The sequence below is a fragment of the Maniola jurtina genome, chromosome 17 (assembly GCF_905333055.1).
Source record: "Maniola jurtina chromosome 17, ilManJurt1.1, whole genome shotgun sequence".
Classification (NCBI taxonomy): domain Eukaryota; kingdom Metazoa; phylum Arthropoda; class Insecta; order Lepidoptera; family Nymphalidae; genus Maniola; species Maniola jurtina.
This window is the reverse complement of record NC_060045.1, coordinates 2397648-2411310: the sequence shown is the minus strand read 5'-3', so window position 1 is coordinate 2411310 and position 13663 is coordinate 2397648. Positions and strand designations below refer to the sequence as shown.

The 13663-nt window shown below is 36.7% G+C and overlaps 4 protein-coding genes and 1 pseudogene across 5 annotated transcripts in view; 3 read left to right on the top strand and 2 right to left on the bottom strand.

The window, feature by feature from the left end:
* LOC123873569 (chloride intracellular channel exc-4) overlaps positions 1-1803 on the top strand; it is a 62890-nt gene extending 61087 nt beyond the window's left edge. Inside the window, exon 8 of one of the 2 annotated variants that reach the window (XM_045918450.1) lies at positions 1502-1803. In XM_045918450.1, the coding sequence (XP_045774406.1) occupies positions 1502-1597 (96 nt within the window). In that variant the 3' untranslated portion in view covers positions 1598-1803. The remainder of the gene's footprint in view (positions 1-1501) is intronic. The other variant, XM_045918452.1, reaches the window with a different exon arrangement.
* A 148-nt stretch (positions 1804-1951) lies between these two features.
* On the top strand, positions 1952-4535 carry LOC123873583 (annotated as a pseudogene).
* A 539-nt stretch (positions 4536-5074) lies between these two features.
* LOC123873573 (mitochondrial coenzyme A diphosphatase NUDT8-like) lies at positions 5075-6368 on the bottom strand. The gene is made up of 2 exons (XM_045918456.1): positions 5369-6368; positions 5075-5084 (listed from the first exon to the last, which is right to left on the bottom strand). The coding sequence occupies exon 1, from the start codon at positions 6044-6046 to the stop codon at positions 5390-5392; it is 657 nt and encodes a 218-aa protein (XP_045774412.1). The 5' UTR covers positions 6047-6368; the 3' UTR covers positions 5075-5084; positions 5369-5389.
* An 807-nt stretch (positions 6369-7175) lies between these two features.
* On the top strand, positions 7176-8436 carry LOC123873574 (mitochondrial coenzyme A diphosphatase NUDT8-like). Its single transcript, XM_045918457.1, has 2 exons — positions 7176-8218; positions 8309-8436. The coding sequence occupies exon 1, from the start codon at positions 7360-7362 to the stop codon at positions 8014-8016; it is 657 nt and encodes a 218-aa protein (XP_045774413.1). The 5' UTR covers positions 7176-7359; the 3' UTR covers positions 8017-8218; positions 8309-8436.
* Positions 8437-9464: 1028 nt separating this feature from the next.
* On the bottom strand, positions 9465-12109 carry LOC123873581. Its single transcript, XM_045918463.1, has 2 exons — positions 11723-12109; positions 9465-10093 (listed from the first exon to the last, which is right to left on the bottom strand). Exons 1-2 carry the CDS (start codon positions 11736-11738, stop codon positions 9834-9836), a joined length of 276 nt encoding a protein of 91 aa, XP_045774419.1. The 5' UTR covers positions 11739-12109; the 3' UTR covers positions 9465-9833.
* Positions 12110-13663: the final 1554 nt, after the last annotated feature.

Below are 13663 nucleotides of genomic sequence, written 5' to 3'. Positions count from 1 at the left end.
TAAATGACTAATATTCCCCTTTCCTCTCCAACTAAGCGTCAGGCTTGTGCTAGGAGTAGGTACGACAATAGTGCAACGGGCGGGGTTTGAACCGTCGACCTTTCGGTTTTCAGTCCTCTCCTTTACCGGTTGAGCTATTGAGGCTCTAAAATCTATAGAGCGCACTTTGACTTTGCTTAGACTTAAGTTTCAGTTAAAACGAGACAGACCTACGCCAGCGGTATGACGCTGTCTCGTTTTAACAGTGTCTTAAGTCTGAGCGAAGTCAAAGTGCGCTCTACAGATCTCAGCCTAAGATTCAATGATGATGAACCAATTCATTTATACAGTGCCGCCTTGTTCACCAGGGCTGGCACCACATAAACAATGTGTATTGAATCCGCTTTGCTGCACCTCGCCTAACGCTATTGTTGATTGCGAGACTGAACTGGCAGCTCGCATCCCTTACCACTCATGCGAACATGTAAATGCATCTTTAGCATTTGATTAGGGTTGTCGAATCGAATACTAAAACGCTAATTTTAAGGGCGTCTTAAATATTAAGCTACGGTTTTGACATTTGTTTGGAAAAAATGACAAAGCACGTCGATTAAAATTTTAAATGCCCTTAGAGTTGTATCAGTATTCGTGGTTAATTCCACCACCTGTGACGTTGTCTCCATTTCACTATTTTAATATTGTTGGTTGAGGTTCCAATGTGATAACTTGTTATTTTTAAGGTATATCTTTGACAAATATGCTGCCTAACAATTGTTTTGGTTTTAGACAGAGGTTCCTTGGTACGTATGCAACGCATAGACCACGTACGTTGTACGTAGATTTCGTATGACGTTACGTGCGTTTGCACCAAGCAATCCGGCACTATATTCAATAATAGTATTAAACTTTGTCATTTTTACGTTGCGTGCTGTGTTTATACGCACCACGGAGCCCTTTAGTGTAAAATTTTTTCCTGTTTTGTATTTGTGAAACGCAGCATGATTTGTCAGTGTGATTCAACTACACTGAGTAATGTAGATTCGAACTTACTAAAATAAACAAATTAAGTAAGTAATAATTTTTTTTAATTTTTGCACGATTTTGTTGAATTCTTTAAACTTTATTTTAGTACTTCCGAATCGACATCAATTGTATATAAAGAATTAGTTGGACATAAAATTCCAAATTAACTAATTTAAATTTTTCATATGAGATTGAAAACAGATTGAAGTAATTTCTCTAGGCCTACAATTTACTTGAAACGGTACCTGAGGTAGCTACGAGGTGTAGAGTCGTAAGTAAAGGAGGGCCGCTTATCACAAATGATATACGACCCGATATTTTCTGTTGCATTTACTCTGCAAGTAGATTTTTTTTGTTAAATTCAAATACAAGTTAGCCCTTGACTGTAATCTCACCTGGTGGTAAGTGATGAAGCGCCGTCACCCTCAGGAATCACTTCAGTTAATCGATAGGCCTATAATTTCGCGTGCATTGAAATAATACTCATTTACAATTGCAGGCGTTAAAAATGAAGAAACACGAGGAACTCGAGACGCCCACGTTCACGACGTCCATCCCGATCGACGTCAACGAACACAACCACTCCGAACAGTGACGTGATTCGCGCCGAACCTCGGTACATTAGGCTTTAAGTTGACATTCTGATTGTTATTTGCCAATACAGTTATGATAATATAACCCTCACAGACTACACACTTTTGACTGGCCATAATATACTATTTTTTTTAATTCAAGTAAGCTAGCTACTAGCTTAGTTATATTTACAAGTCAGCCCTCAAGGGCAGTCTGATCATCGCTTACCACCAGGTGAGATTGCAGTCGACTGAAATCTCACCTGGTGGTAAGTGATGATACAGCTAAGATGGAAGCGGGCTAACCTGGAAGGTGCATGGCTGTTTTCATTAAACCCATACTCCTTTGGTTTCTATACGTCATCGTACTGGAACGCTTAATCGCTTGGCGGCATTAAAGATTTAGATATTTTTCCGTTAATTATTATTAAACCAGTGATATTAATTTTGCACTCATTGCATTCATATTCTATATAGAACTAGAAAGATTTCTGAAATAGAAATAGTTTTTTCTATCAAATAATAATTGTATTTTCTCCCTGTTTTTTAACATTTATTAAAACTGTCAGCAGAAGTGTGGAGGTATGTGAGGGCCCTTACATCATTTTCGGTTGGATCCGCCTATTATGATTCACAGTGCCGAGGATCCAATGTTTATGTTCACAAATCTTTGTGATAATACCCTCTTTTGACAAACTTTCTCCTTTTCTGTAAAGGACCATCTATTGACTATGTCATAATATTATGTTACAAGCATGGAACAGATAGTTTTGCATTGGTTTGTTACGTTTAAAATACTGTTTATTTACTGTTCATTTTTCTGTGTGGGTTAGAATTGCCACCTTTGACAAAATGGCAAAGTCAAAGAACCATACAAATCATAACCAAAACCGCAAGGCTCACAGAAATGGAATTAAAAGGCCCACGAAGATGAGGCACGAATCAACTCTAGGGACCCTAAATTTTTAAGGAATCAAAAGTTCTCCAAAAAGGGTAACCTAAACACAACAGCTAGAGCGTGCTGCCGAGAGAAAAGCAAGAAGAGAAGCCAAGGCTAAGAAATGAAGGGTTTTACTTATAAGCAATAAAATTTAAAATTCAAACATGCTGTTAACACTTGTTAATTTTTTTTTGTGGTACGATCGCCGTATTTACGTGTGACGTAATCAAAAGATGGTCCACAAAATATTTTTGCACTTGCAAAACTATTTTTGTAATTTTGTATAATTTTTGACATTGTTGTAACTGGTAATACAGTTTTGAATTAATTATTATCATTAATCTACAAGATTGAATGGTCTGGTGCAATCGAAATTTGTTTCACGATGAGTATTGTTATGGGTGGTTGTTATAAAAGTTTGATCATAGTGACCGACCGAAACCTGATTTCGGCTTTCTTCAATACGGGATTTCGGCTTTCGTCGAAACGGATTTTCGGCTTTCGTCGAAACGGTTTTTCGGCTTGTTCTAGTTTTAGCCGAAACCGACATGTTACAAAAAAGACATGAGTGTTTATATGCCATTAGGATACATTATTGACTTTAAATTTTATTTGTAAATTCATCTTAATTTGATATAATTTTTTTATGTTATCTGAATGATGTCCTTTGTTTAAATTTTTGATCGAGAACGATATTTTGTCCACTTCTTGGTCAAAACTAAGTTTTTGAGAGATACTTGTCGGTCACTACACATTTGTGGCATTTAGTAAGTTCTTTAGATGAAAGTCTGATTGTTTCCACGTGTCTGTCATCCTATGTTCTTAGTTGTTGCGAGAGCTGATCGTTGCCATTATTGGTAAGATATATTACAATAACCTTAATTTATGATTTTTTTCATTGACGGAGATATAATACTTTTAGTTGGTACTAACTATGATTATCACATTTGAAACATACACCATACACAGTGTATTATTACATTATATTTATATGTGTGTAGTGCTAATTCTATATAAAAAACTTAACTGACTAAAACATAGTGCCATCCTTTTCACAATATTCTAATTGAAATTGGATAGCATGAATTTTAGTCCATTGATTTTTGTTACGTGTACAATAGAATTAGTACTCTTGTTTAAAAAAACCTGTTATTTTTTAGTTTTAGAGTAGGTTTGTGTTCAAACACAACGAATAATAATATTCAGACATTATTTTTGTATTATATTTTTGATTGGTTTTTTTTATACTTATTCCCTATTCATATTTCTCTTAACTGATTCAGTTTATATTTGATGTTTCTTCTCTACATAAGAAGATACATTCTTCTCTTTATGTTGGCCAGATACTTGTAAATTAGCTCATTTAAAAAGAAACCTAATTTCTTTGGTTTTAATTTGTCGTCAAACACTATTTGTAATATCAATTTGTTGATAGCCACTATTTACTTATTATATTATGTATAGCATATTGAGTGCTCTTGCCTGCCTCAAAGTTACCTTCCTTAAAGGTAGTTTTAGTACTTATCATTTACATTTAGAATTCAACTTGATAATCAAGTTTTATGATTTTGTTGACCTCCTTAGAAAGGCTTTAAAGACCAAGTTGTCGTAATTTTCAGTTGTAATTTTTTTTATCAAAATCTATTTTTCAAAACTCTGGGGCCACATTATTGCAATTTAATGAAAAATACTGGTGAAAAAAGTTTCATATAGAATAAAAAAAAAAACAAAATTTTAAGTTGCATTTGCAAAAAGCTTAACTTAAATTAACTTAATAGACATGTCATTCTGCAAAGTAGTTTTCAGATCGTATTTCCCACAAATGTGGTCGCAGCATTAGAAATAGATTATTTTGTGAATTGTTTATTTATTATGAAAATATTAATATTTAATATTAAAAGTACACAATAGACAAGGGCGAGAGACATCAACATGTCAATTGGACAATGTATAAAATATTAATACTAGATTTAATGTTTAATGTTAAGGAATAAACCTGGATAAATATTATTATTATTTTTTATTTGTGTTTCATTTTTTATATTCCTTTTTTCCATTCATCATTGTTTTGAACTTCTTTTTGAATCTTTTTTATAGATTTTTTTAAGACCAATCTGTTCAGTTCTTAACAAAATACTATAATTTCATAGTATAGTTCTTGCAATTCACGAGTGTGTGGTTAATGCTTGTTTTATAGCTGATTCACACCAGAACAGCAGCGGCGCGGCGAGCATTGTCAGTGTGAAAGAATTTTAAACTTTATCTCCATATTTAAAGGATCAGTATCGCTTGAAAAGGTTGTGAGCGGCCTCGCGCCCACGCGCGTCTTGTCAGTGGTACTGTCCGCGGCGCCCACGCGAGGCCGCAGGCGGCCACGGCCTCCTCCGGCCTCGTCGCGTCGCTTCCGGGCGCTGCCGTTCCAGTGTGCATTGGCCCTAAGTCATATTGGTAAAAGTAAATGTGTGCATTGGTGAGTGCTTGCTCGGACTGAATGGTTGGATAGGCATGGTATACAACTAAAGTTCATGCATGCTCATGAATTTGCAAGAACTATGCCTACATATTCATTGATCTCAATGCCCCTGTTAAATCAATTATTTTAAGACTAATGAAGCTATGGAATCTCAATTATTTCAGTAGGATTAATAAATAGAGAATAATAAATAGGTAAGTATTTAAATATTGCTTGCTTTGCATTGTTATAATATAAATCACTTTACCTAAGTGATAGTTAAATAAAACTTGTTGCTTGTGATATGTAGCTTTTGTACTTTCAAATAAACTGTATACAAATATAACAAGAAGTTTCTTTAACAAGACAGTATAAAATTAATGTTAATAAGTATGTCATTATTAAAAATACAGTAAACTGATATCAGTTTTGAATAACAATTTTTTTCCTCATCCAATCATTTCTATAAATATTCTTTGGCAATAAGCAACTTAAGAAAACATGTGTCATGTAAGCAGTGACACCCCAAATCTTGAACTCCTTGACAGCAAACACTGGAAGAATATAACCATTTTTAAATTGTGTGTAAAATTGATTTTTTGGATCACACAGTATTTCTAAAGGAGCCGCAAATACTTCGCTTACTTCACTTCTATTCAAACACAAGTCAGATTCTTGTAGGTCTTGAATAAAACCTATTACTGGTGAGATCATTATTTTGTTTTTTCTACCTGGCACTGGCTCACAAGAGCCCCATATATCTATTCTGCTTGGTGATAATCCTATTTCTTCTTGGGTTTCTCGTAATGCAGTTTCAATAGGTGACTCACTTCTGTCTGTTTTCCCACCGGGAAATGATATATGTCCACTATCACTTCTCAAATTCGTAGCTCTCACAGTATAAAGTATAGAGGTTTGATCTTTAACGTTGCAAAGAGGTATTAAAACTGCAGCGGTCGCAGAAGGCGGGTTTCCTGTTTTGTTCATTGAAGGCACACGAAACTTTTTCAAATTCGCCATACATCTTTCGCGTGATGCTAGCGAAATTATGTTTTGCAGCCCAAACGCTGCAGTATTCATAGTCTAGTAGATAAGTTAGCGATCTTTATAAAATATAGGTACACATATATTCACATAGTAATGTAATTAATTCTCAATTTTTTGAATCTTTCTAGGGACCAGACAATTATGATGATTTCTTTCTTTCTTTAAAAATAATTTGCGTTTTTGATTTTGTTCACTTTTCAGATAAATCACTTTCAAAATCACAGTTCTTCTCAGCAATTCACAGTCAATCTTTTAATTGTATAAAATAAGTTAAACAAATAATTTAATTTGGTCTGTGATGTGATTTCTGTGACTCTGACTGACATTTTTTTCGATGTCATCTGTCCGCTGTCGGCCGTCGCTACTCGCTGATTGACAGTGAATTTTTTTTTCTCTCGTATGGCTTTTTAAAGATAAGCTAATGTGAAGTTTGTATAGTTATTTACAAGTTAGGGAAACTATATAAGTATGGACTTCGTCTGTACCGGCGCTCGCCGACATACGCGCGGCACCCCTTTAGAGTGATTCCCAATCAGTTCCAGCATGGTTCTAGCCTCTAGCACTAAAAAACACCAGTGAGACACAAAATCAGCCACTTTTAACAAAAAAAAAAAACACTCCAAAAAGGCACCGCACGCGCGCCAGCAAACGCTAACACAGACGAAGTCCATTGACAGTGAATGGATGACATTTAATTTTTTAAATCGTTTGACAGTGATCTGTCAACATTTTTTTTCAACTGGCTTTACGGCTCTGTATTCTATCATTTAGCCTAGCCCACCCAATGCTTTAGCCCTTTATAAGGTCTTTGTTTAGCCCTTCTGAACCTGATTGACCATCAACAGCTAAAATCTCGTCATAGATAATCGAGCCCTATACCCAAGATCTCGTGAGCGATGCGTGAGCGTGATTCGTAACGTCAACAGTTTAATGCACAGACCACGAATCCGGAGAATCATGGTTTAATGCATGTCTAACACAGACCAATAACATAAAATATGATGGTTTATGGTTTCTAAAATAAATTATCCAGCTTCAGCGTAGGTTCTGGTTCTGCGTGTTGATTAGGTGCTGATTTCCTGCAGCTGTTCATTCGGATCGGATCACATTCGGATTCGAATATTTTAATCTGTGTCAACTGTCAACAGCTGATTTTGACAAGTGTTTTGTTTTTTGCAGTTTTGCGTGTTATTACTTATTTTAGTCTTTGTTACTTTTCGTATTTTTTTAATCAACTTTGTCAAGCGTGTTTTGCACTGATGAGAAGAAAAAGGTTAAAGTTCAATTTTCTAAAGTTTTCATTTTTAAAAGTAATTGTTACAGAAAATTGAGATTAGGAGTGTATTATGTCACTATCACCTCAAGTGTTACTATCAAATACAGCGCGAGAGAGATGTATAGCGAAATTAAAAGAGTTACCTGCATTTATGCATTCGGGAGTGAAGCCGCAGTATAAAGCTTCTGTTCTGCTGCCTTTATTCGTCCAGAATCGAGAAGTACATTTATTATACACCCTTAGATCTTCGAATTTGAAAGCTCACAGTGGTCAGGTGTCATTTCCGGGGGGGAAAATGGAAGAGGCTGAAGGGGAGATTGAGACAGCTTTGAGAGAAACAGAAGAGGAAATCGGTATTTGTACGCAAGATGTGGAAATTTGGTCTACCATGTCCCCTGTGCAGGGTCGCGACAAGACTATGCTGATAACCCCTGTTGTTGGTTTAGTTAAGAACTTAGACATTCAAAATTTAAATCCAAATATACATGAAGTGGAAGAAATTTTTTCCGTGCCCATGTCAGTATTCTGTAATGGAGAAAACCATGGACATTTAATGTTCAATGGAATGCCTTTACCATTATTTTTGCATGGTAAACACAAAATATGGGGCATCACAGGTTTCATCACCCATATGTTTTTGGAATGCTTTTTACCCAGTGAAGCTTACAAAGTGGACTTTATGAGGAAGGGCTTTACACTAGATGAGCTTATGCCATCAAAACTATGAAAACAAATAGTAAATTGCTCAACCTTATAGGAAAATTGTAATTAATAGCAAGGCTAGTTGGGATGTGAATTGATATATGATTTGTTAACTTTTATACTAATTTATAGATAGTAACATGATTACAGATGTTTTTAGCATTATTACGAGTTACACTAATGTAACTCACAGTTGATAGTAATGTAACAGTTGATTGGAAGATTTGGTAATACAAGTTCTAGTATGATTTCCCATTTATTATTTGTTGTGCACAGGTTTCATGATAGTAGCATGACATGTTAGGATTGATTATAAGACAAGTTCTACAAAAAGGGCTGTTGCAATAATGATTTTAAGATACTATTGTATATAAAAGAAAAACTGTGATAGCCTAGTGGTTAGAACGTTCGGCTCCTAATCGGAAGTTGGGGGTTCGATCCCGGGCATGCACCTCTAACTTTTCAGTTGTGCATTTTAAGCAATTAAATATCACTTGCTTTAGCGGTGAAGGAAAACATTGTGAGGAAACCTGCATGCCTGAGAGTTCTCCATGTTCTCAAAGGTGTGTGAAGTCTTCCAATCCGCATTGGGCCAGCGTTGCAGACTATGGCCTAAACCCTTCATGGGTTGATCATGTATGTATACTATATAATACACTGCTGTTGATACATATTTATATTTTTTTTTATGAAATTCTACATCAAACACATAACTTATCCTTTCAATGTTTTTTTCATTTTAATGCTAGGTACAAAATATATAAATGATCATAGCAAACCTTCTGAGTATAGCTTAGGTATAGCTAAAACACAAACATATTGTGATTTTACAACAAATTAAACTTTGCTATTGCAATAGGTATTAAGGAAATATTGCAAAGTGCATTCAAATATTTTCTCAATATACTTTTGTCAGTAACCCAATCCACTCACATCCTAAGCATAATGTGCTTAGAATTTGAGTTAATGCCCCTTTCCAAACATTTCCAACATAAATAGTTATTAAGTGTAGGGTGTATCAATGGCTGATGACCTGCCGGGCGATTCAGAACACTCGATTCCGTAAGTTACCGTTCGATAAGACGTACTCTTCATTGAAAAATACGTCTTATCGAACGATAACTTACCGAATCGAGTGTTCTGAATCGCCCGGCTGGTTAGGGTACCTGGTAACTTTAAGAGGTGCTTAGAAAGGGAATTTTGAACTTAATTTTCATGTGAAACTTTTTGGAAACATACATATTACATATATTATATTGGTGTAAGAGAAGTGGTGGTTAAGTTGTGATACTACTTAGCTCTTTGATTTTGTATTAAGTTATTAATTATTTATTAATATTATTTATTAATTATTGTATTCAATAGGTTTTTTTATCAAGGTGTTTTGTAGGAATAAATATTTTATCAACTTTATACTTAACTTGTACTTATCATTTACTCCAAAGTATATAATACCTGAATAATATAAGATTTATCAACTTGAATTGTTGGTAAGTACTTATTATTTATATCAATGCCAAATGCCAATGGTATCATTTCAATATAAGATAGGATATAAAACAGATACAATTATTGTAATCAGATTAATTAGGTGCATCATACGAGTAGTAACTATATAAAAACTTAAAAGCCACAAGTCAAAGTATAAAACAAACTGATTTTGATGAAACTTTTATAATTTCTATACACCTACTTACAGTTAGTTATAAAAGAGGCTATGATGATAAAAAAAAACAGGCTTAGGTAAAATACACACATTTATTTTAAAACGAGAATAGACAATATTATTTACAGCATAAACATATTTAATAATTTATTTTTGTCAAAAATACTTAAGTCTTTTTAGTACTTCTTCCCCACTGTATCGTGTTCATCGCACACGTTTTCCTTTTTAATGTATATGTGTGTTCCAAGGAATTGTTGGTAAAATGAGGCGGCACATTTGTACTCGCACATATTGCTGTAAGTGATGACAGTTTTGCCGTCCGTGGCGCAGACGGGCAGATACATTCTGCCGCACGCGCACTTGGGCTCCAACGTCCAGGGGCCCGCGGGCTCGGGGAGACAGGCGCATGACGTCACAGCGATCGCTAGCAATAACACTGAAAAATAAAATAAAAACTTTAGGTAGGCACTATAGACATTAGTTGTGATAACGCATATCAATCGATTGCGATTGTTACAAACGTTACTATGGTGGTCTCACAGTGCGCTCGAACGCACAGTGTATGTTCCACCAATCAGATTACTGTATCACGTCAATTTACAATGATCTGATTGGTGGAACCTACTCTATGCGTTCGAGCGCACTGTGAGACCTCATAGGAATGATTGTGAATCACACTAATATTATAAAGGAGAAAGTTTGTATGTGTGTGTGTGTGTGTGTGTGTGTATGTTTGTTACTCCTTCACGCAAAAACTACTGGACGGATTGGGCTGAAATTTAGAATGGAGACAGATTATACCCTGGATTAGCACATAGGCTACTTTTTATCCCGGAAAATCAAAGAGTTCCCACGGGAATTTTAAAAACCTAGATCCACGCGAACGAAGTCGCGGGTATCAGCTAGTACGGGCATAAAGGCAACGTTGATTCAAGTCAAGGAGACTGGACTGGAAGAGGTAGATAACTGGATGCGTGATCCCTGGAGGTTGACTTCCTTGGCCTTATCTCCGACTCTAATAATCTGATTTTGAATCAATTCACTGAAAGAGCTACATTGTATTATGTGGTAGGCTATAAACTACTTATATTATGCGGACGAAGTAAACTTCGACCTCCATCCGCGTGATAAAAAAGTTAGTACTCTACAGTCTACAATCTACATCTACGGAGGAGCCTATACATAGAATGACAAAACTTTGTTATAAAAAGTACCTACCTACCTAGGTACAGTTCATGACAGTTAGGGAACATCTAACAAAACGTCTAGGCATCGACGTTACTGGCAGGCATCAATTAATGTTAGTATGCTGTTAGTAGATTTAACGTTAGGTAGCCCTAAATTAGCCCTATTTTTCTTTGATTTGACGTCACTATAGCCTAATAGTTATTTGACATGTCGATTCACTCTGATTTAGATATGAAACAGCTCGTGAGGTAGACGGCTGGTTGCGGAAGGGTGAGCGTACCTACTGTCACTGGTACCTACTACTGACATAACAAGATAAAGTTGAAAACTAAAACCTGACTGCGATCGTCTTAATAAACGATGAAATATTAGAGTAAAATTGTTTTTCTGCGGCTTGGTATATTTTAATGCTGTTGTGCATTTATATTCATGTGCTCAGAATTTTCTCCTCTTTCATTTGACATCCCACTCGATACAATAGCAAAAAAAATTTTTTGCCGACCTCCACTTTTTTGATGTCACTTCCGTTAAGTCAATTTTTTTCGTATAAAAATAGCCTATGTCACCCGGAGCGACGAATCAATCTCATTCATCAAAATCGGCCCAGTAGTTGAGGCACTACGGTGGAACACACAGAATCTTGGTTACAAACATATATTTACATACATACATACATACGTAAACTGCTAAAATCATAACCCTTCCTTTTGGCTTTGCCGCAGTCGGGTAAAAAGCAAGGCTCTCAAATTCAATGTCCCATTTCCGCAACCCGCACCCTGTCCCATGAACCGTTATAGTTCAGCGCGCGGTTATAAGTTACAACCACGTAGTTAGTTACAACTACTTATGTACATTATCTCATATTAATATAGCTTACCAATTTTGCAATCCATGGTCTAGGAAATCTTTATTTTCTTAGAACGTCTGCGCACTGTTTCAGCTTGGCTATAACTTTCACTGAATCATTGTAGCACTGTTATATACTATCCTGTAGGTATTATCTGTTTCCGTTTGATTATGCGAAGGTTAATAAAATAAATGTAACGATTAACGACCTGGATTTTGAAGTTGTTAGCACTCGCAATAAACGGGTGAAGTGTGCCGTTTACTCGTACTACGATGTGTCCAATGATCGATTGCTTTATTCGATTGCATCAGTTAGGGTTCCTCATTCAAATCACAAACGGCGAAATAAATTATTGTCAAGCTATGTCCAGATAATGGTATAACTAACGGCCCAGGCTCGTCTTGCGAAAAGCAGTGAGCGGCAGGCTTTTTTTTTTTTTTTGTTGACGCTGGGGAATGCATTTACGCATCCCCCCCGGAGGGAGGGTATGTGGGACTCGCCGGCCGAGAGGCGACCGGAATACCCACTAAACCCCAGCGGCGCTACTGCGCGTCGCCTGGCGACTGGGTCACGGGAACGGCCGAAGCAAACAACCGCGACCCAGCCAGCGACGTCTGCCGAGGCAGACCCTCCACCGGGGACCTGCTCGGTCCCCATCGACGCACCTCCGGGACGCACCAACGAAGTGCGTCCCCCGACCTTGGGACGCGCACGTCGCCCGCGTCCCATCCTCCGCTTCATCCACTGTGCCCTCTGCTAGTCAGAGGGACACGCGGAGAAACCTCCCCCCCTGCCAGGTCATTAGCCATAGCCAACAATATCTCCGAAGAGAAATTATTAACCATGTTACCGGGGCGCACCGGCCCGAACACTGCTCTTCCCCTCGGACGCATCCAAAAGGGACCAGCAGCATCCAGGCACACTGGGAGGTTACCTGGCTGGCGCCGACCAGTGTCCACTGTCCATAGTCAAAGCAACCGCGGTCATGACTCACGACGTACTTCGGTAGGTATTTTTTTTAATAATAAAAAACCGGCCAAGTGCGAGTCAAACTCGCGCACTGAGGGTTATTTATTATTACTCGGGTATTTTTCCCAACATTTTGCACGATGAATCAAAAACTATTATAGGTACATGAAAATAAATAAAAATCTGTTTTAGAATGTACAAGTAAAGCCCTTTCATATAATACCCCACTTGGTATAGCTATCTTTCTTTGAAAATTGAAACACATTTTAATTTTTTTTTTATGATGTAACCACAAATTCGCGGTTTTCATATGTATTTGTGCTATAAGACCTACCTACCTGCCAAATTTCATGATTCTAGGTCAACGGGAAGTATCCTATAGGTTTTCTTGACAGACACGACGGACGGACGGACAGACAGACAGACAACAAAGTGATCCTATAAGGGTTCCGTTTTTGCTTTTGAGGTACGGAACTCTAAAAAAAGATTCCGAAAAATTGAGGACCTCCTCTTTTTAAGTCGGTTAAAAATTTGCGGGTCACCTGGTGTCGCAACAAAATAATCTTATAAGGGTTCCTTTTCTTTTAAGGTACGGAACCCTTAAAAACAGAAAATATAAATTAAATAAGTATTTGTTACAGCTTTATTCCCACTTAAGCATTGCATTCATAGATACGCATTTTCAAACGTAGGTTTACCTACCTACCTACCTAACTGTACCTAATTTGTAATTCGCACGCGTTTCGGTATAAACAACATCGCGCAAAAGTTTGTTACAGAATGTAATACCTTATTTCAAACTCTACTCACGTGTAGATCCTTCTTAATAATAATAATTAGGTTCTTCACCTATCCTATAGTTAATAATAAAATAATACCTAAATACCTAAACCCCGATATGCATTCTGAAAGGTGGCAGGTTTACGTATAAACCTTTGCTCTGGTATAACTTTAGTCCTAACTTACAGATTGTAAAACTGTGCTGCAGTTCGTACATTGCAG